The following is a 24,079-nucleotide window of genomic DNA, read 5'->3' as shown; positions in this document are numbered from 1 at the left end:
TTTGTCTAACAATCAGTGTACTACGAGAAAAATTTCTCCATGAGCTGCTCCTTAGATGTAGATCTAAGTGAGATCCGCATATTCCATATTTCGCTTTGAAGAAGTTATATTACGTTATGAAATTTTTTTTTAAATATTCTTTATATAATTATGCAGTCCTGTACACAGCCGGATTTTGCATTTTGGTTTTTTAAAAATTTATAATAAATAAAATACAACTTCTGGCCAACTGCACCTAATCCGCCATGAGCTGTACCTGTTTTGTTTATTTATAAAATATTATTTTAATCATTTTTCCCAAAAAATAGCTCTGTATCGGACTGCGGATTCTACTGATTACAAATATCATAATTTTAATGTGGTTCTTTTTATTTTTTGGCCGTAATACGGAAAAAGCGAACGGCTACCCGTGAGAGGTCTCTACTGTCTCTCCTGCCGACTCTTAAAAACAAGACATGGAAAATAAAGTACGCTCTGTGAAGAATAGTCAATAAAACGATTATATTTCTTTATAATTTGTTGCTGCACGTAATATTATGCCGTTGACATTCTTTTTCAGTATTATTAAAAGTTAATTTTTATTCACATAATTATAATTTTATACATATATTTATTTTGCATATATACTCTCCTTCTCTTTCGTTATTTTTAAATTGTATTTTGAATTGTCATACAATACACAATTTGTTTTTACATACAAATCTTTTTTTCAAATTAAAACACATTTCTGCAAATCGGGCATGTAGATTTTTGACTTGTATTGAACCATTTATACTAAAATAAAAAAAAATATATATATATAATATTAAAGATTTCCTTTAATAATATATACTTACCAAGCAGAGAGTGTGAAATTTCTTACGACAAGTATGGCATGACAGTTTTGGTATTTGATAAGTGTTAATATGGAAAACACTAAAGCATATGTAACACTCTTCAACCCCTGCAAATTTCTTATCCAAATTACGTTTCCACATTATGAGACCATCCCAAACAGAACCATTCTGTAAGAAAAAAAATTTTAATATTGTTAAATTTCTGTTAGTTAAAAAATAAGTTTTATTTTTATTGAAAAGAAAACAGCACAATATGCTGTTTGATAATTATGAATATATGATAATTTGATAAAAGAGGTTAAAAGATTCCATCGCACTTCAAATTATCTTTTATTCCACTTTCAATTATCTCAGAGTAAGTAAATATTCGAGAGTAAATAAATATTTTATACAAATGCCTCAAAAATAGAAATAAGGAACTATATAAGAGTTTTTTTATTCTTCTTCTTTTCAAGTATAGCAAATATTCAGAACTGATCTACTGGCTTCAATCTACAGCGATGAAATTATTTATTTACACCCTCTTTTTGCTCCTAAAAGGTCAAGCTAAAATTAGACAATAAACAAATTGATACTTCCTGTAAAATTACATCCAATCACAAAATTACATCCAATCCGAAATTTATATTAATCTACACCACTGCAAAATAACATTACCGACTTATGATTATAGCTTTATCTCGCAGGACATACAACTACATCTTGTGGACCTATTTCTTGATATAATTCCATAGATCTTTTTTATGTTTTCAGGCTTTCAGATAAAGTTAAGAAGTCTTTTCTACAATATATTCAAACTTCTTCAAAAACTCTTCTTTGTTAATCTTCTTTACTATCACATATTTTCTCAAAAAAATGCAATGTATGCAATGTGCGAGTACAAATGCAATGTGCAATAAGCAAAGTAATGCAGTGCATTTGTATGCTTACGAAGTAGTAGAAAAAATGTTTCAATCCTTGCATTTAACTTTGTTTATTATCTTTGCTTATTTAACCGTGTATACGAAAATACAATATACTCTCTACAAGCTAATTGATTGATGGCAGAGTGAATTAAACCATTTTCTTTGCTCAAATGCCAATAAAAAAAGCAGAATCGTTGTAGTCACTTTGAACAGCGCTATGATGTTTGTTATATCAAAATTTGCACACATATAATTGTAAAATTCTATTCACTATTAATATTTTTTATGTTTAGTTTTAGATAGATATGTATCTACAGACTTCTATTGTATTATACATTATACCTAGACCTAGATCGCTATCAGCGATGTTGTTAGTGAAGCCAAGGCAACTGTTTACAATTGAGAATATATACATAGGTTGACTTAAGGGTCAGCAGAAAAGACGATGGAGGAAAACCGTAAATTACGGATTCTATTTTTTCGTATTATGGTAAAAATACAAAAAAAAAATTATATTATAATTGCAATATTTGTAAAAATTATATTATAGTTGCAATAGTAGAATCGTAAAATTGGCACTAAAGAATGATTTTTTGGAAAAAAGAGATAAAATAATTTATAAGTTGACAAAAAAGATACAATTCATAGCGGATTAGGTGCAGGTGGTCATGAGCAGTATTTTATAGGATAGTAACTAGTTAAACAGTTAAAAGTTAAACTAAAAAATTAAAATGTTAATAACATTTAACTTATTTAATTTTTGAACGTGTTAACTTTTAATTTAAACTAGTTATTTTTAAGTACATTAGCGTTAACTTATTAATTTTTTTATACAAGTTAAAACAATTTATCAATATTAAAAAAATTATTCATGTGAAAATGATTGATCGTAATGCGAATATTTAATTTGTCACAAGTTTATTGGATGTGTCGATTCGTTATTGGAATTAATTTTTAACTTTAATGAGTTTTAACTTTAATGAGTTAATAATTTTTTAACTTAATTTTAACTGACGAGGGAAAGTTTATATTTGTTTGAATTTGATTCTCTTTGAAATATGTTTCAATATAGAAAGAGTTGCGCATTTTTTATATGTTTTCATTAAAGGTTGAAACAACCCTTTAAAAAAATAGTATTTTTTGGAGAATCAAATATCATCAAATTTGTAAGATAAAAAAAAATGTTAAACCAAAGTTTAATGACTTGAAGAGTACTTTAAAATTATAAGAAAAAAGAATTTTTATTTTTATTTTTTTTTCGAAAAACCCTCACCACTCATTTTTTTTCAAAATTTTATAATTTTTTTTTACTGAATTAATGATTTATTTTTTTCTAAATTCAACCAAGTATAATAAAGTTATGAATTATCATTTTCGAAAATTTATTATAAACTCCGTATATACGCCATTCGTGCTCATCCATGTGTAAGTAATTATCATAACAATAAGAAACAATAAGATATATAAAAAAAAGTTTTAAGTAGAATTTTTACAGTTTTCTATATATTTTATAATATATGTATATATATACAAGTATATATATACAAGGTGTCCTGGACTACCATATACTCCTTTTCTTTCAAAAACTAAGCATTTCAGAGAAAAACTTTGAACAAATATTGTATGGTTTTGAGGGGAACATAAGATGATATCATTGGTTTGACCTTGGATGGCATCGTTAAGATCAAGCCAAAGACACCTTTAATTTTTTATATGGAAGCCCCTATCTTTTATTGAATATTCTTATAGCTTATGTCAAAAGCTTTCCAAAACATAATAAAGTATTTTTTCATTAAGAATTTTTTGAGTTATTTTGTATCTTAATCTGACATATTTTAGTATAAAATATAAAATATATTATTTAGTGTTCGATAATTGTATTGTAACACTTTTATGTACAGAATAATAAAATGAATCAAATGTAAAGAAAAAATAAATAATTATTATAGAAAAATATATTGCAAATAATTGCATACTTTTTTTGCATATATATATATATATATATATATATATATATATATATATATATATACAGTTATAATGTATTTAAGAAACTATAAAAATTTTACTTAAAACATTTTTTTTATATATCTTATTGTTTCAACGATAATTACGCACATAGCACAAATGAGCATAAATAGAATATATACAGAGTTTATAATTAATTTTCGAAAATGATATTTCGTATACATAACTTTATTATACATGGTTGAATTTAGAAAAAAGAAGCTATTAATTCAGTAAAAAAAAATTATAAAATTTTGAAAATTTTGAGTGGTTTTTTGAAAAAAAAATAAAAATTCTTTTTTTATAACTTTAAAATACTCCTCAAGTTGTTAAACTTTGATTTAACAACTTTTTTTTCTATCTCTTATAGTTTCGACAATATTTGTTTCCAAAAGAAGATACCGTTTATTTTTTAAAGAAGTGTTTCACTCTCTAAACATGAAAACGGGCATGTATGAAGAAATATGTATCTTTTAAATTTCTGTGTTGAATATATTTCAAGGAGAACCAAATCGGTTCCAAACAATTGTAAAATTTCTCTTGCAAGTTAATTTTTGTTTAAGTAACTTTGAACGTAAACTTTATTTTTGGGTCATTAATTTTAAACTTAACTTAATTAAAAAACAATTAATTTACTCAATCCTGCTTGTTTCACTTTTCATATGATATAGTTATATTAGCAACTAGATATAATATATTTATAGAAGCTAGGTACAATATACATATCCAGAAGTCCATGTATGTATCTAGCAATAATTTTCATCCAGTGCAATCCATTATATTAATGGAAATAGTAGCAATTATTTCAGGATTAATTATTAATAAATTAAAAAGTAATACTGCAAAGACTACACTATTAGATAAACTTTGACATTAGCTCACTGATTTCAATGACCTATATTGTCAAGGACATGATTCAGAAACGGCAAAAAATTTTAACCGTCACTTGTTTATTACAAAGTTATTAATAATTGAAGATAGTGACTCATTGATGCTTGCAACATAAGACTGCATATATTTTTTTCCAACATGAACTACTATGCATACACTTTCCCACTCATAAGAATTGTGGGGTAAACCTCGTTTCGCGTTGTAAAATATATATATGGACGCAGTGAATTCCCCTCCCCCCCTTCGAGAGCTTCACTTCTAGAAGATCTTACTTAACCAAATCCTATTTCTGATTTAAAACTAAAATTTGATTTATTTCTAAAGCTTCTCCCCGCCTATGCAATTACTTAAATGTACAATTAATAATATAAACATACAATTAAATACTTAAGTATGCAACGCATGCATTAAAAAGTTCAGATTATCGCATTTAATACATGTTCTTATCATATTATTTTCAATTGTTAATAACTTTGTAATAAATAATGAGCGACGGCTAAAACTTTTTGCAAATTACTCAGAGCCATGTCCTTGAATATATGTCAAGATTATTGAAATCGATGAAGTCGATGTTAATATCAAGGTTTACCCATTATTATTATAAGAAACTAAAAATGATATAAATAAATTTTAATTATATTAATTAATATTAATATTTATTTTATAATAATTATATTATTAAAGAGAACGTATTTATCAGGTGTACACAGTAAAGCAATTTAAATTCAAAATAATCTATCGCCATTTTGCGGTTATATAGTATTGACTTCATATTAAAAGAAATTGTGAAAGACATTATTTGAAGGGATAATTAACATAAAAATTTTATTAAATAGAAAAAATTGCAATCGATTACTTCTCGTCTAATACTGCATTCTTCATAAGTTTCAGTAAGGAAAGAACATTACAAAACAATGTGAATCAATTTGTTCTTTTTTTAGCAATAATATTGTGTCGTATAGTGTATATTAATATATGTGTATATTAATTTACGTTTTAAATAAAATTATTTTGACATAAGTAATTATAAATAAATTTCAAGAATCCGAGGTTTCAAGAATCCGATAATAATGATGACTGATGAGTTGCTTGATGAATATTCGATTCAAATGTAAAAAAAAACTTGCAGAACAGTTAGAAGTTATTTAGCAAATCGCGTTTCCAACCCCGCTTACAAAAAATTAAAAAGATTTGAAAGAAGAAAAAATTTAAATATCTTTAAACGTTTTCCATATTTTCGAAATTTTCATTTTCTTTGCATAATTTTGAAACTGTATTTTGAAAATGAAGCAGTTTAGGACACATGTTTATAGAACTTTTTCTTCTTAAAACAAGCCAAAGAATATCCCTTTCAAGTTTGTGTACTTACTTAGGAAACACCCTGTATACTATGTTTTTTAATAATAAATTTAATAATAAATTTATTGCAGTACTTACTTGATGTGTGAGAAATATAGAGAGTTGCATATGACAGTTTCTCCAGTTTGCTGTACCACCAATCTGTTGACCAGATTCTACCTTTACTGTACCTAAGGGGTAATTTGATGGTAGCATTATGCTTAATTCCAATTTTGTGTCATCCATTTGATATAAGGCTATTACTTCCCTTGTTGTTGGATGCACCTTTATCTAAAAATATAACAAACTTAAATTACAAAGTTTAAAAATATATAAAAACAATTCTATAAGTAAATTTTAAGGAATATACCTGCATATTTTCAATATTAATTAATCTGTTATTAAGTTCTTCTTGACAAAGCATAGGGCTAATATAATGACTCGTAATTTTGTCTATTATTGCACTGACTTTACTATCAGCTGTACTCAACCATTGCCTTACTAATACTGGTAAGTAACGCAAGCAGTTTGTATACAACCAGCATACAATATGATCTAATCTCCATTCTGTCCAACTTTCTATAATACAATAATAAAATTAGTAAATATATATATATATATATATATATATATATATATATATATATATATGTGTGTGTGTGTGTGCGTGTGTATGTGTACATATACATATACATATATATAGTGTGGAGTCGATCGCATCATTCATCGTATGCAGGTAGAACAGATAGCACTGAGAAAAAAAGTCTTTTACTATTTTGTCAATTAAAAAATTTTGCCTAATACGCGCGAATATTACTGTGTAGCGAGAAAGAATGACCCAGAATGAATCCAAAAGATTGCGGTTGCTAGGCGCGCGACGAAGTTTTGGGAGGAACTCTACAAATGACAACAGTTATGTATAAGCGATACATAACGATGGATTCTCGCGTCTAGCAACCACACATCAATAATTTATCCATTTTTATTATGCGCTAATATTCGCGCACATTGGCCAATATTTTTAAATGAATTTCTCGATAATTATTGCGAAAATCGCAAAATAGTAAAGAAGTTTTCTTCTCGGTTTCATCTGCTCTACTTTCACACACATTATAACTGTAATGTATGAAATCTCTACTCTCAATTCACATTTGCAAAATGTAATTTAAAATATACCAAGATTTCAAAAAATTATTGAAGTTACAAGAAATCATTAGATATGAATGAGAATAATATTATATATTAAAATACTATTATTTTAATTGATTTTTTGTCATCTTTAAATAATCTTTTAGAAATAAATATGTTATATTTTATACATTAAGTAAAAAATTGATTCCTTTTAGATTAAAAATTTTATAAATAAATTTTTAATTTAACAAAGAAATCTATATACACATTCTTTCTTTCTATGTATAATACTTTATGAAGTAGAATAATTTCAGTTTAGATAAGGTGGTTTTTTATTTTTGTCGGTCTCTGTTGTGTGTGCGCACGTATGTGAAGGTGTGTGCAAGTTTGTAATAAATATTAATAATACCTCCAAAATTAAACGATGGAATAGTGGTAAATGCTTCCTGCAGTTTTACTGTCTTTTTTTTATTATCTTGTAGTACTTCCACGGGCATTAATTTAAAGATATTATTTAACAGACAAGGAAAAAAATCATTTCTAAAATTCATATCACATTAAAAATACATAGAAATAACACATAAGCTATTATTAATAAAATTAAAATATTGCACTATAGCAATATAGAAATAAATAGAGCACACATCCTTATATATTATATAAATATATTATACTCACTTCAATATTTCGGCATATTGATACCGTAAATCACTGTGAGCCTCTGCACACATATCTAACACAATTGTCCACAATAGCAAATATCCTAATGTATATGTATAAGAATCTGTAAATGGTTGGATTGTGCAGCTTATTGTATCACATAATCTAAAAAAATAATAATATAATATAATATAATAAGAAATATACACATATCTAATTAAAAATTGATATAAAATAATTTATTAAAGAACTTACTTGAACTCCATGAGCATTGCATTCACGATATTTTGTGTATTTAATAACACTGTTTTGAATCTCTTAATATTAAAATTGTTTGATTCAAAATTATCAGATTCGATAAGAATTTTGTCACATTGTACAAGTTTTGGTACTATATGTTTCAATACATGATAGGCTCCCAATTGAATACTAGGTGTAGGAGATTGTAATAATTTCAGAGACAGTTTTAACATTTCATTGAAATTAATTATTTCAGAGTGTTCATCTACTTTTTTGAATAATATATTTTTATCAAGAATACTGATTGATTTTCCTAAACAATCTAATAGTATGATAGATTTTAAAATAATTGTATCTTGAGTGTATAAATTCGCACAAAACATCCAAGTTTTGATAATACCATTATTTATGCAATTAGCAAATACATTCACCCATTCATCCAAAAGTGCAGGAGGTAATTCTGGTATTGGTTCTTGCTCATGTTTGTTCATTAAAGTTTGAACTACATAATATAATTGATTAACTGCTATCATTAATGCCATTATTTTAATATCAGTATAATTAAGTTCAAAATTAGTAAATAACTGTTGCCATGTAGTAAGAGATATCAAAATAAAATCCCAATGTTCATATTGTAACTTTGATGGAACTTTTTGGACGAGTGTTGTAAGCAATCTTATAACTTCTAATAGCAAACACAACTGATTCCATGAAATATTAGAAATATCGTGATCTAAAAGTGCGATATCTTTTTTATCGTATAACATAATCTTTTCTACAATTGTAGTATAAGTTGAACTATCATTTTTGAGACATATCGCAATTCTTGTGACAATGAGTGTATGAATATCGTTATTTGTTAATGACGGAATATTTTCTGGCATCCAATAATTGCTTAAGATTTGAATTGCTTGTACATATGTTTCTTCATTGTATTCTCCTTCATTATTTTTGCAATTTTCATAGTATTTTACAGGATTATCACTCATTTTAAATTCAGCATAATATGTACGAATTATATATGGCAACATATATCCATAATCTGAATGATTTTTTTGTATATGAAATAGTACATCACTATGAATATTTTTCCGAAAATATTTTTCCAAATTAATAAAACTGCTTTTTAATGAATTATAGAGCTTGTTAACATCATTATAATGTTTAGAGGCTTTATAATGCTTATTGTATATTTCAGCAATACTAGCCACATATATGATATTTATCAATATCTCTGTAATTTCTGGTAAAGTTAAATCAGATAATTCAACGCTTTCTTTTGCATCTGAAAATGTGTTAATATCTGTAGTATTGGAAGTTTTTAATCTATTATACAGATTATTAAGCAAATCTGTGGTAAATAAAGCCCATGATAAACAATTGGACATATTATCCAAAGTTATGTCATTCATTATATCAATAGACATATAATGCTTGAAAATTCGTATCCTCTTCTCAATATTATGTATATATAAGTTGCCTGTCATTATTTCACCATATAGCGCAATAGTGGTTGCTTCTGCAATCCATAATTTTATATCAGATGCTGTTAAAAATAATAGAATGGTTTCACTAATGCAATGAGAATTTGTGTTATTATTATTAATTATAATTTCTAAAACATCTGTTGCTAAATTTATTAATATATCTTTAACATGACATGTGTTATATATTTTGCTCCAAATAATAATTGCACATCTTTTAATGAGCTCATTAAATTCCGAATCAGATAATATCTCATTACTTTTTATAAGCCCTTCTTTCCAACTATTGCGCACAATATCAGCAGTTAAATCATCATATTCTCGAGTGCATAATTCAAAAAACGTTTTCAATATCTGTACAGCACATAATATTATTTGTTTTTGATCCCATATTAAAGTCATTAACCTTGTCATAAATGTAATAAATTCCATAGAGCAATTGTCATTTGTTTCATTTAATGAATTGCAAAATATTGACACAATCTCATTTGCTCCTTCCTCATTTATTAATAAACCTCCAGTTGCTGAAGTTTCAAAAGCTAACAAAATTAGATTCTGATTTTTTTCTAAATTATTGTATCCAGATGAAACAATCTCTTTGGCTACAGAAATTAATAACTTGGTTACACTAGTTTGTGTATACCATTTCTGTATTATAGGATCATTTCTATTACTTTCAGATAAACTACAATATATTACATTCTTTGTTATTGACATATCATTTAATTCAATTAATGATTTTAAAACTTTATTCTTTTCTTCATCATTTATATATTTAATAAAATAAAATATTAATTCAATGACTTGTTCCATTATTTTCAAATTTTTCAACAATAAGAATCTTAAGTTATAATTGTAAAATTCAAAGAAATCAAACTTAAATGATTTTGAAAGTGTAACAAACAATTCTCCACTTGCAAAATATTTTATAAGTTTGTTCAGCTGTTTGATATATTCAATAGATTGCTGATTGTTCATATTATTAAAGTAAATTGTACAGAGTGCATTCACAAACTCGTAAAGTTCCGTGTTAAAAACTGTATCTGTAGAAATATCGGTAACTTTTACTTTTGATTGATTTGCATTAAAATTACTTGAATCAAAAAAATTTACTTTTAATTTTTTACGGCTGTGATCTGGTAAATTCTTTAAAGTTAATAAGAATTCAATTTGAGAATCTTTTGTATCTATAGTATGTGATGTTACAATATTTCCTGATATATTTATGAGCTTGGTAAACAACAATCTCAATTCGTTCCAAAATTGTTGCATTAAAGTAATATATGTTTTATATCCCTCATTCGTACGATTTTTACTCCAATGTCGTACTAAATGTGCTACTTTAGCAAAACAAAATTCTTTCATAGAAATGCTATCTGTCATACATGCTTCTATAAATAATATAAGCTGTTCTTTGAGAAGACAAATGCATAAATCTACATTCTCGACATTTATGAGAATTGAATAACGCAAGCATTCGACAAAAGAGGTTGCTATAGCCATTGTTTCTGAACGGCTCATTTGCACACTTTTGGCAAAAAATCCCTGACGCATATTGTCAAAAAAGTTCATGTATAGATCATTGGTATTAACATTCAACTTTGAAAATTGACTAATAAAAGGCAACAAATTTGGATAAACAGTGCTGGCACAGCATTGACCGCCGGATTGTAAAACAGACCATAATTTCGGTAATACGAGTTTTTCGATATTTATGACAAGATACCAATCATCAATTTTAGATGTAGCTATAAGCATTGATTCCCATACAGCTGATAAAATTCCAGGCTCGGATTCATCAAGACTATTCATAATAGTAGTCAATGTCCTTTTCTTTTCATTTTGTAACAGTTTATCTACATTTTCCATTATAGATGTCAATACATTGAAGAAAGCTGTTTTTATTGACAAAGCATCGTGTTTAGCTAATTTCCAAAACTTTGAATTATTCAAAATTTTGTTATGAATCTCCAAGGTTTTATCTATTTCATGAAGTGGAACTTTTTTGAAATAACAACTATATCCTTGCAGATTCGCTACTAACACTTTCTGATATTTGGCTTCCATTTCTTCTTTAGTAAGAGATTTTTGCATTGATAATGTTTGAGCTGTGTGTACAATGATATTGTCATTAATGTATACTAAAATTTCACGTTGGTAATAAACAATTGCATCAATTATCTTCCATGGTGGAAAAGTATTATTGAAAGAATTGATAGCAGCTGAAGCTGCTGGAGGATACGTGTCATATTGAGAAATAAACCAAGCACCAGCCAATTGTTTTAAATATTTTGCTATGCCTTTTCCTATACGCTTTGCAACTGCTGCATGTGCTAACTGTGCAGCTTCTCTTACTTTATGATCTATATCAATGGATAGAGCACAATATAATCGTGGCCAAAAAGATAACATGCTTTCTATTATTGATAATTCAGCATCTTGACACAAAGTTGTGAACTCTTGCAATGCCTGTACATACATACCTTTGTCATTTCACAAAATTTATGCAAATTAATTAATTAAATTAATTACCTTGTACTTTGTTATAGCATCCTTTTTATTCATTTTTTTTAGTATTACTTGAAAACTAGCATCCACACTGTTTATTTCTCCCTCATTTAAGGAACATAAAGATAGACCAGGTAAAACAGGAACATACCCTCCATCTTTAACTGCAGAGAAGCCAATATAATTGGGCATTGCAGTCCCCAAAAGTTCTGCACTGCGACTACTATTTGATGGCTAGAAAAGAATTATTTGATACAATATTTCAAACATATAAAAATAAAAATAATATAAAAAATGTCATTAAGGATATGAAATTACAAATATTGTCATAAACAAATTATTTGTTCAAGTAACAATAATTGTATAAACATATATCATTAATGAGAATATTTAGATAATATATACTTATAAGTTATATATTGCAATCATTCTTATGCATCATGCTTATAATAATGTATAATTTATATATAATTTTGTTTTACCCGTGCATTGTTTTTGGTTCGATGTGCTTGTTTATTTTTACCCATGTTAAAAATTTGATGATGTGAGAAGAATTTGAGCAATCTCAATATTTCAATATGTGTGAACTCTGATCTTCTTTTTCTTGATTTGCCTGAGAGACTTCCAGAAGGAATTGTCTATACACCATTAGCTTGATATACTATAAATGATTGTGGATTTATATAGGTTTCTTTAGCGAAGTTAAATAAAAATCAATATACTCTGATATTGTTAGTAAAAGTCAATTCCGGAATATCCAGTTGAAAGTTGGGATTAAAGCGGGGAGCACACACTTTTGCATAAGCGCATAACCATAAACATAAAGAAATTGATTGGTCCACAAATGTATGCATAAGAAAATGAACCAATCAATTTCCTTATGCTTATTGTTATGCGCTTATGCAAAAGTGTGTGCTCCCCGCTTTAGTCCACAAATATATGCATAAGGAAATGAACCAATCAATTTCCTTATGTTTATAGTTATGCGCTTATGCAAAAGTGTGTGCTCCCCGCTTTACCTTTTTGCAGCGCAGTGATGAGTGTACTTGAGTTGTTGTATGTGATTGGACAGTGAAAGAAAACATGATTAAGGGCTATTTTCATCACCTTCGGTTAGATTAACCGACGGCAGGGTGGCAACTGAAATGATAAAAATGCTTGATTTTTATTTACCTCTATTTTCCGTTACCTCTATTTTCTCTGCTGATTTTAATCGTCAGTTAACTTAACCGAAGGTGGTGAAATTGGTCCTAAGGCCAGTGTAACGTTCTGTCAATTTTAAAAACTATATTTTAGCTAGTAATTAAGTATCGCTTTTACCACTGCAAAATACCTGGAATATAGAACAATTATTTAATCCATTTGCTTTTACTTCAGTTGTTAATTAATTTCATTAATCGCTTATCTAGTTCCATGATATTTAACTTAACCTATTCTAGTTCCATGGATATTTAACTTAAAAACCGAATATATTTTAGTTCTTTTAATAATAATAATCGATTGCGCAAGGAATTGAGAATTCCTTAGATCGATGAATCAGGAAGCATTATTTAGAACTAACTAGCTGTACAGCAGTGACTTTCTAGAACTAACCTGCTGATTACTTTAGGAACGGATTTGCGAGCGAACTTCGCATATACATTTGATAATATCGACTAATATCTAACTTGTAAAATTTCAATAATTAATCATACAGACAAATACATAGTAATTACTCACTCTTAAGGAATAAATGCGCCGCATTTCATAAAATCATAAAACGTATATAATAATAAATTGTTGAAAATGTTTATAATTCTTTTATATTATATATTTAGCCAAAACATCACATACAAAATCAATTTAATCTTATAAATAATTAAAATTATAATAATTAAAACAGGTTATTATATAATGCTTCCATAAAGAAATGATCATTATAAAATTAATATGCTTTATTGTAGTGTAACAATGCGTACATCGTTCGTCCCCCCGGCCGTCCACCCGCCGAATACCGCCGCCCGACGACCATCGGTCGGGCCAGCGCGCGTAATACACCGTCGTCTTACGCACAACAGTCACGGGACCGTAGAGCGAAGACACTATGCGCCCTATTATATCTAAACCGTTGAGCGAGCATAAATATTTGTTTATATTTACATTTATACCATCGGTTCGGCATACCGTACCGGAGCACGAGTCGCGCGCTCGGGAAACCGTTCGTTTCCGAATATTCCCGAGCCGCAAGCGGGCTCAACCGAATTGTTTATTAAACAATTATCGCGCCGACGCGATACCGCCAACATCGGGTATAAATAGGCGCTCTCCACACGGTAAAAAGACAGAATCTTTTCCGCTGCTCTGAAGTCAGTATGACGCTCAGAGCATCTTGAAGATTCCGTACGCTTGAAAAGCGAGATCGAAGTTGGGAGTACTCCGCCTCTGCTGAGCTTTCCCTGCAGCAAAGCGTTTCCGATCGAACCTCCGATCATCCGGCAATATTTCTAGCGGTGGGAATTTACCCGCCACCGACGGATATTCCCGGACGCTTCTGTTCCAATCGCGAACCATTCCCGCCGATCCCGGATCATCGGGAAGTATCTCGCGAGCCATCACAAGCCGAGCGAGTCTCGCCATCTTTACGGCGACCGAAACCGCATATCGAGGTCGTAAGATCGCCCTACGCGTCAAACTTGTAAACATACGATTTGCCAAGCCACGAAGCGCCCGCCCTTCGCGGAGACATTATCGTGCGCAATCGCGTTATCAATCTGACGGGTGACACCACTTATCGATCGCGAGCATCGATTCTCGCGCACCGCGCTTCGATCCTCCGCATAAGCGCACCGTTCTCAGGTGCATTCTAGGTGTGCATCCGAGCTCGCCGCGCACCCGATCGCATCCACGAGGTGCCCACGCACGCAACGATACACACCGCTTATATCACACCGCTCGCGACACACTGTATCTCGTACGGGCATCCGCCCGCGCCGCTCACATACACACTCACACACTCGCATACACACACACACACATTGTACATTTAATTTGGATACACAATAAACAATTATTTATTCATTTAACCCCGTGTATTTCGTCGCTTGCTTACCTGCTCCGAACCTTGATCTCGACCGAGTTACTCCGAGCCGGTTGCTGGCAAATACGACCGTTACAGTAGTATCGATCAAGCGACCATAAATATAAATTTAAGAGATTTATATTCAATGGAATCATAAATTATATACATTCCATATAATAGTTATCTAAAATAACTATTTTTTTTTAATTATAGAATGACTAAAATAATTATTTATTATATATAATTCCTAACTTATTACCAGAACTGAAATAAATAGAACAAATGATTCCATAAATTAATAAGCATAAATATTAACCTATAGCATAAATATTAACATATTATTAAAGATTTTATATTATAAAATATTAATTAAGCTGAAAAGAATGCGCATAAGAGGCCTCATATCGGTGAAACCTGATATTGCGAGCGATAAGTCGAACGGACTCGCGATGGCTATGATCATGAGCGCCGAAACTTAAAAGGCAGATAAGCATCGATCGACAATTTTCAGAAGAATTGTTGCTAAAAATCTTTCTTCTCGGAAGTCCTCAACTGAATCATCCTAAGAACATTCCAGAGCGCAACGCGTGATCTGCACACGGTCCGAAAGTCCTTCGTTTTGATAGTATATAAGCCAGCGATTTTGAACCTCAGGGCATTCATTCATAGTCAGCATTATAGCGTAGTATTTCATAAGCATTATTTCACGAGCATTCAGTAGTCGCGCTTCATTATTATTTCACAGTAGTGAAAGTACTTGGGTTCATTAATATTTCATTACTATTTCGTACATTATTGTTCAAGTATTCGCTCCGTATTATTCGTTTATTATTAAACTCATTCACTCACGAACTCATTTTCGAATCATTCATCCGCTCTACATCTGGTCATTGTTCGCGTAATCGTTATACAATTTCGATTAATTGCTATTACTGTCGATTCAGTGTTTAAGTTGTGTAAAAATTAAGGAAATAATAAGAGACTTTGTGCATACGTGTGTACTTTTATCCGGCCTACCTCATCCACGACCGAGGTCTTAAAGGACGAGAGATGGGTCTAATAGAGTACGACCAGGACTTGAGCAGAAGGAAGGATTTTCGTGCCACATCACGGTAAGTATTTACAATTACTATAAACCCCCGTCTTTCTATAAATATTAGAAACTTTATTTCAATTGACTGACAACCCTTAATATCATTCAATTACCTTTTCATTCTCTAAATAATAAGAAATCTTCTGTCAAGCATTAGCAAATTGCTGACAGTTTCCAGTCAGTCAACTTTAATCTATTATTTGAAACACCCCCATAATATCAATACTAAGTAAGATTTATAAATTCCATGCAAAATATACATTACTGTTGTCATTTAAACCTGACTTAATCTTGCAACATTTGTTCTTTTTCCCGAAAATCCAACGTTGCCGAGCGCTTATGGTGCCCCTGGCGACCCTCCCCTTTCTTCCTGAATTCTTGTTATAACTCTTAAACCTAGTTGCCGAGCGCTGATCAAGGTGCCCTGGCGGCGTTTCCTATCGATTTAAAAACTTCCCACAAGAAATGACAACAGGAGATTAAATTGAAATCAAAATTTATTATCTAATTTTCTGAACACAATCCAATCTTTGAACCTAGTTGCCGAGCGCTGATTATGGTGCCCTGGCGATATTACCTGTTCTCCTTAAAATTCCATCGTTGCCGAGCACTTATTACAGTGCCTCTGGCGACATTCGATCTTTTTTCTAAATCTTCTCTTTCTATCAGAAATTTAGAGTCATAATATAATCAAGTATTGATATTAAATAAAAGACTTTATTCCTTAAACAATTCTCATAATAAATTAATGCGATCTAACTAACATTCCATTATTTAGTCTCCACAAATTTATTTACTCTTAATTTTTATAATATTTGTTTTCAAATCTTAATTCTCTAAATCCTATTCTTTAAACCTCTTTAACCTTCGAATTACATATACATAGTTGCGCCTATATCCCTAAAATACCTAGTAAAACCTCCTAGTAATAATTAATTCCTCGTACGTCATTCCCCTAGATCCACTAAGTTAGTCCTAGCTCTAGACGTCCCTGGGGTATAGCCAGTGGAAGCAGATTGCCCTATAAAAGTAAAGAGTAATCTTTTTCTCACTAACTGAGGCATAGAGAGAAAAAGAGCGTCGCTGAAACATAACACCGATATTTATAGTCCAATATTTATAGTTCTTATATTTAAGACTGTCTTAAGATCCCATTCAATCAATGAAATGGCAGCATAACAGCTTATAACCGTACTTAAGATGATCTTAAATATAAGAACGGACTATGAATACCGACCTAAGATCTTGGAAAAGGTGACCATAGGAGCATTCAGATGAATTGGAGATATTTTTTTCCCAAAGGTGGCCTTTTGTCGTTTGATAGGTTCTTATTATTGAGATAAATGTTATGATTGGTCTAGGGAGATCCTCCTTAATGTTAGCCATATATGTAATATTACTATATTGCTAGTCAAAGTTTCTTCATTTTTTTTAATTAAGAGAAATCGTAAGATTTGTTTTACCGATCAAAACGAGAATATTAAGTTAAAGAATTTAATCTTTTTGTTTATTATAAATATCGACAAATTCTTTTCCATAATTAAAGTATACATAATAACGTAGTGCGTTAGATATGATTTCATATAAAAAGTGCAAAAAAATTACAAAATTACAGTTTTTTTATCGGCTTCTGCCGTCAACATTTACTTAATATAAAAGATTTGTAATTGGGAGCGAAAGTTATAGTGAGCGTGCGAGCAAGCGTGCTCCAAAAGAGACAAGCGCGAAATGAGACGGCCGACGGACAACGACACCCGCGAGTATCGAGACGCGCTCGATTCTAAGATGCATAGAATCTTAACACTTTGCAATATTAATCATACGCGAGATACGATTATAATTCGCACGCGGCGGATAAACAGCGATAAATCGTCTGTCTCGGAATAACTCCGGTAGTCACACAACGGCACTGAAATATGTCTATTTCATTAAACGAGACCGACTCTTTATTTCGCTTGAATAGCGTACGCGCGTCAAAAGTACTCTGAGCAGAATGCGCCGCGCTCGGTTGGCGGCTTACCTTTATACTGTCATCGCCTTCTCGAAGGATCCAGAAGGTCCCCGAAATTTAGTCATTTCCGCCGACAGTTTTTAGGTGACTTGTTTGTCGCAATTTTACCTTAGATCCTTCGAGAAGGGCGACGATGTTTGTTGTTGCCGCGCGTTTTCGCTCGGTCGCAGAAAACGCTACCTCGCATCGCGCGCGCGGCGATGACGCGGTCGCGCGGCAACAAAAATGCGAAGTTCGAGATCGTTGCAATCTCGAACAGTAATCTACACGTACCTAATTAGTAAATCACGCTCTCGGTATTTCATCAAAGAGTATCTGTGAACTTAGAGAAATGAATTTAGAAGCTTTTTTAAAAAAATAATGTAATCTAAAATTCTTGTGCATATGTATATGTGCGAGATCGAGGCTCAAGAATAAAATAGAGTGTAACGTCCTGCCAATTTTAAAAACTATATTTTAGCTAGTAATTAAGTACCGCTTTTATCCCTGCAAAATACCTATTAAATAATTATGTAATCTATTTGCTTTTATTTTAATTGTTAACTAATTTCATTAATCGCTTATCATTCTAGCTTCATATAGTTATTTAGCCTAAAACCGAATATATTTTAATCCTGTTAATAATAATAATCGATGGCGCAAGGAATTGAGAATTCCTTAGATCGACGAATCAGGAAGCATTATATAGAACTAGCTAGCTGTACAGCAGTGACTTTCTAGAACTAACCTGCTGATTACTTTAAGAACGAACTTGCGAGCGAGTTTCACACTCGATAATATCGATACTAATATCTAACTTTTAAGATTTTAATATTTAATCATACAGACAAATATATATATAATAATTACTCACTCTTAAATTGAGGAGTAAATGCGCCGTACTTTATGGAATCATAAAACGTATATAATAATATGTTGATTATGATTTACTGAATATTTATAATTATTTTATCCAAAACAACACATATTAAACTTTCAATACTATATTCAATACAATTATACTTTATAAATAATTAAAATCATATTAATTAAAAAACAGGTTATTATATAATGCACGAATGCTTCCATAAAGAAATGATTTTAATAAAATTAATATGGTTTATTGTAGTATCGATCAAGCAACCATAAATATAAATTTAAGAGGCTTATATTCTATGGAATCATAAATTATATACATTACATATAATACATATAAGTTATCTAAAATATCTATATTTTTAAACTATAGAATGCCATAACTTTATTTAAATTGCCAACTTATTATCAGAACTGAAATAAATAGAACAAATAATTCCATAAATTAATAAGCATAAATATTAACAATATTATTAAGGATTTTATATTATAAAATATTAATTAAGCTTAAGAAGAGAATGCGCATAAGAGGCCTCATATCAGTGAAACCTGATATTGCGAGCGATAAGTCGAACGGACTCGCGACGGCTACGACCACGAGCGCCGAAACTCAATAGTCAGATAAACATATCGATCGACAATTCTCAGAAGAATTGATGTTAAAAATCTTTCTTCTCAGAAGTCCTCCACTGAATCATTCTAAGAACATCCCAGAGCGCGACGCGTGTGCTGCACACGGCCCGAAAACCCTTTGTTTCGACAGTATATAAGCTGGCGATTTCGAACCTTCGGAGCATTCAGTTCAAGCATTCAATTCGGGGTCGTCAATTCGGAGCAGTCAGTTTGGTCAATCAATTAAGAGATCTTCAAGCATTCGAATCATTTAGCTAACATTATTCATTACTAATTCCTTACTATTTCGTACAAGTATTCGCTCCGTATTATTCGTTCATTGTTCGCGTACTATTCACTATTCCATTTCGATTAATATAATTGCCGATTCAGTGTTAAGTTGTGTAAAACTAAGGAAATAATAAAAAAACTTTGTGCATACATCTGTGTACTTTTATCCGGCCTACTTCATACACGACCGAGGTCTTAAAGGACGAGAGAAGGGCCTAACAAAGTACGACCAGAACTTGAACAGAAGGAAGGATTTTCCTGCCACATCACGGTAAGTACTTACAATTACTATAAATCCCCATCTTTCCATAAATATTAGAAACTTTATTTGAATTGACTGACAACCAATAATATCATTTAATTACCTTTTCATCCTCTAAATAATAAGAAATCCCCTGTCAAGCATTAGCATGTGGCTGACAGTTTCCAGTCAGTCAACTTTAATCTATTATCCTACTATTATTTAAAACACACCCATAATATCAATACTAAGTAAGATTTATAAATTCCATGCGAAATATATACTACTGTTGTCATTTGAACCTGACTTAATCTTGCAACACTTTGCTTTTTTTCCCGAAAATCCATCGTTGCCGAGCGCTTATGGTGCCCCTGGCGACTCCCTCCTTTCTTCCTAAATTCTGAATATAATCCTTAAACCTAGTTGCCGAGCGCTGATCGAGGTTCCCTGGCGGCGATTCCTATCAATTTAAAAACCTCCCACAAGCAATGACAACAGGAGATTAAATTGAAATCAAATTTATTATCTAATTTTCTGAACACAACCCAATCCTTGAACCTGGTTGCCGAGCGCTAATTACAGTGCCCTGGCGATTACATTCTCCTAAAATTCCATCGTTGCCGAGCGCTAATTACGGTGCCCTGGCGACATTCGACCCCTTTTCTAAACCTTCCCTTTCTATCAGAAATTTAGAGTCATAGTATAATCAAGTATTGATATTAAATAAAAGACCTTATTCTTTAGACAATTCTCATAATAAATTAATTCGATCTAACTAACTCTCTATTATTTAGTGTCCACAATTTGTTAACTATCCTTAATTTCTATTATAATGTTCCTTTTCAAATCTTAATTCTCTAACTCTTACGGTTTCTAATTAATATATATATATATATATATATATATATATATATATATATATATATATATATCTTAAGTAACAAGCCCCTTGCATATGGTGAACCCGCAATACAAGCGGACTTGCCGCTAAAACGCAACCATAATCGATATCTTTCTTTTATTATAATATTAAAAGTCTATTCTTTAAACCTGATTAACCTTCGAATTACATATACCTAGTTACGTCCATATCCCTAAAATACCTAGTGAAACTTCCTAGTAACCAAATAGTTCCGCGCTACATCATTCCCCTAGATCCACTAGATTAGTCCTAGCTCTCGGCGTCCCTGGGGTATAGCCGGTGGAAGCAGGTTGCCCTATAAAAGTAGAGAGCAATCTTTTTCTCACTAACTGAGGTACAGAGAGAAAAATAGCGTCGCTGAAACGTAACACCTTCGAATTACATATACCTAGTTGCGTCCATATCCTTAAAATACTTAGTGAAACTTCCTAGTAACCAACTATTTCCGCGCCTACATCATTCCCCTAGATTCACTAGAATTGTCATAGCTCTCGGCGTCCCTGGGGTATAGCCGGTGAAAGCAGATTGTCCTATAAAAGTAGAGAGCAATCTTTTTCTCACTAACTGAAGTCTAGAGAGAGAAAAAGCGTCGTTGAGACGTAACAAGGCGAAGAGAGTACAATTACGTCCGTCTTTATCATGTAAAATTGCAACTCTGTCTATAGCGACATTACGCAACTAATCTATTGCTCTTGTTACGTCACAGCTACGCTCTTTCTCTCTCTATACCACAGTTAGTAAGAAAAAGATTGCTCTCTACTTTTATAGGGCAATCTGCTTTCACCGGCTATATCCCAGGGACGCCGAGAGCTAAGACAATTCTAGTGAATCTAGGGGAATGATGTAGGCGCGGAAATAGTTGGTTACTAGGAAGTTTCACTAAGTATTTTAAGGATATGGACGCAACTAGGTATATGTAATTCGAAGGTGTTACGTTTCAGCGACGCTATTTTTCTCTCTGTACCTCAGTTAGTGAGAAAAAGATTGCTCTCTACTTTTATAGGGCAACCTGCTTCCACCGGCTATACCCCAGGGACGCCGAGAGCTAGGACTAATCTAGTGGATCTAGGGGAATGATGTAGCGCAGAACTATTTGGTTACTAGGAAGTTTCACTAGGTATTTTAGGGATATGGACGTAACTAGGTATATGTAATTCCAAGATTAATCAGGTTTAAAGAATAGACTTTTAATATTATAATAAAAGAAAGATATCGATTATGGTTGCGTTTTAGCGGCAAGTCCGCTTGTATTGCGGGTTCACCATATGCAAGGGGCTTGTTACTTAAGATATATATATATATATATATATATATATATATATATATATATATATATATATTAATTAGAAACCGTAACAGAATTAAGATTTGAAAAGGAACATTATAATAGAAATTAAGGATAGTTAACAAATTGTGGACACTAAATAATAGAGAGTTAGTTAGATCGAATTAATTTATTATGAGAATTGTCTAAAGAATAAGGTCTTTTATTTAATATCAATACTTGATTATATTATGACTCTAAATTTCTGATAGAAAGGGAAGGTTTAGAAGAGAGGTCGAATGTCGCCAGGGGCACCGTAATAAGCGCTCGGCAACGATGGAATTTTAGGGAGAATGTGTAATGTCGCCAGGGCACTGTAATTAGCGCTCGGCAACCAGGTTCAAGGATTGGGTTGTGTTCAGAAAATTAGATAATAAATTTGATTTCAATTTAATCTCCTGTTGTCATTGCTTGTGGGAGGTTTTTAAATTGATAGGAATCGCCGCCAGGGAACCTCGATCAGCGCTCGGCAACTAGGTTTAAGGATTATATTCAGAATTTAGGAAGAAAGGAGGGAGTCGCCAGGGGCACCATAAGCGCTCGGCAACGATGGATTTTCGGGAAAAAGAGCAAAGTGTTGCAAGATTAAGTCAGGTTCAAATAACAATAGTATATATTTTGCATGGAATTTATAAATCTTACTTAGTATTGATATTAGGGGTGTGTTTTAAATAATAGTAGGATAATAGATTAAAGTTGACTGACTGGAAACTGTCAGCCACATGCTAATGCTTGACAGAGGATTTCTTATTATTTAGAGAATGAAAAGGTAATTAAATGATATTAGGGGTTGTCAGTCAATTCAAATAAAGTTTCTAATATTTATGGAAAGATGGGGATTTATAGTAATTGTAAGTACTTACCGTGATGTGGCAGGAAAATCCTTCCTTCTGTTCAAGTTCTGGTCGTACTTTGTTAAGCCCTTCTCTCATCCTTTAAGACCTCGGTCATGGATGAAGTAGGCCGGATAAAAGTACACAGATGTATGCACAAAGTTCTTTATTATTTCCTTAGTTTTACACAACTTAACACTGAATCGACAATTATATTAATCGAAATGGAATAGTGAATAGTACGCGAACAATGAACGAATAATACGGAGCGAATACTTGTACGAAATAGTAAGGAATTAGTAATGAATAATGTTAGCTAAGAATAAATGATTCGAATGCTTGAAGATCTCTTAATTGACTGAACGTACTGACTGCTCCGAATTGACTGCCCGAACTGACTGCTCCGATTTTACTGCCCCGAAGGTTCGAAATCGCCGGCTTATATACTGTCGAAACAAAGGGTCTTCGGGCCGTGTGTAGCACACGCGTCGCGCTCTGGAATGTTCTTAGAATGATTCAGTGAAGGACTTCTGAGAAGAAAGATTTTTAACAACAATTCTTCTGAGAATTGTCGATCGATATGTTTATCTGACTATTGAGTTTCGGCGCTCGTGGTCGTAGCCGTCGCGTGTCCGTTCGACTTATCGCTCGCAATATCAGGTTTCACTGATATGAGGCCTCTTATGCGCGTTCTCTTCTTAAGCTTAATTAATATTTTATAACATAAAATCCTTAATAATATGGTTAATATTTATGCTTATTAATTTATGGAATCATTTGTTCTATTTATTTCAGTTCTGATAATAAGTTGGCAATTTATATAAAGTTATGGCATTCTA

The 24,079-nt window shown here is 31.3% G+C and overlaps 1 protein-coding gene across 1 annotated transcript; it reads right to left on the bottom strand.

Annotated features, from left to right (window-relative positions):
* Nucleotides 1-477: 477 nt before the first annotated feature.
* Nucleotides 478-12,998, bottom strand: LOC126852968 (E3 ubiquitin-protein ligase listerin). The gene is made up of 9 exons (XM_050598284.1): nt 12,483-12,998; nt 12,025-12,234; nt 8,024-11,961; nt 7,787-7,933; nt 7,518-7,648; nt 6,348-6,556; nt 6,077-6,268; nt 837-1,004; nt 478-774 (listed from the first exon to the last, which is right to left on the bottom strand). The coding sequence occupies exons 1-9, from the start codon at nt 12,525-12,527 to the stop codon at nt 715-717; spliced, it is 5,100 nt and encodes a 1,699-aa protein (XP_050454241.1). The 5' UTR covers nt 12,528-12,998; the 3' UTR covers nt 478-714.
* Nucleotides 12,999-24,079: the final 11,081 nt, after the last annotated feature.

Source organism: Cataglyphis hispanica, chromosome 11, assembly GCF_021464435.1.
Source record: "Cataglyphis hispanica isolate Lineage 1 chromosome 11, ULB_Chis1_1.0, whole genome shotgun sequence".
Classification (NCBI taxonomy): Eukaryota; Metazoa; Arthropoda; class Insecta; order Hymenoptera; family Formicidae; genus Cataglyphis; species Cataglyphis hispanica.
Note: the sequence above shows the minus strand (reverse complement) of the source record. Positions and strands in the feature narration are given on the sequence as shown.

What these genes read in the sequence shown, in the direction of transcription:
- LOC126852968 (XM_050598284.1), bottom strand. Translation starts at nt 12,527, where the DNA reads ATGGGTAAAAATAAACAAGCACATCGAACCAAAAACAATGCACGG. An exon ending in TTAATATTGAAAATATGCAG is followed by an intron (nt 6,269 to 6,347) that starts GTATATTCCTTA and finishes TTATATTTTTAG; the next exon opens with ATAAAGGTGCATCCAACAAC. An exon ending in AATTTCACACTCTCTGCTTG is followed by an intron (nt 775 to 836) that starts GTAAGTATATAT and finishes TTTTTATTTTAG; the next exon opens with TATAAATGGTTCAATACAAG.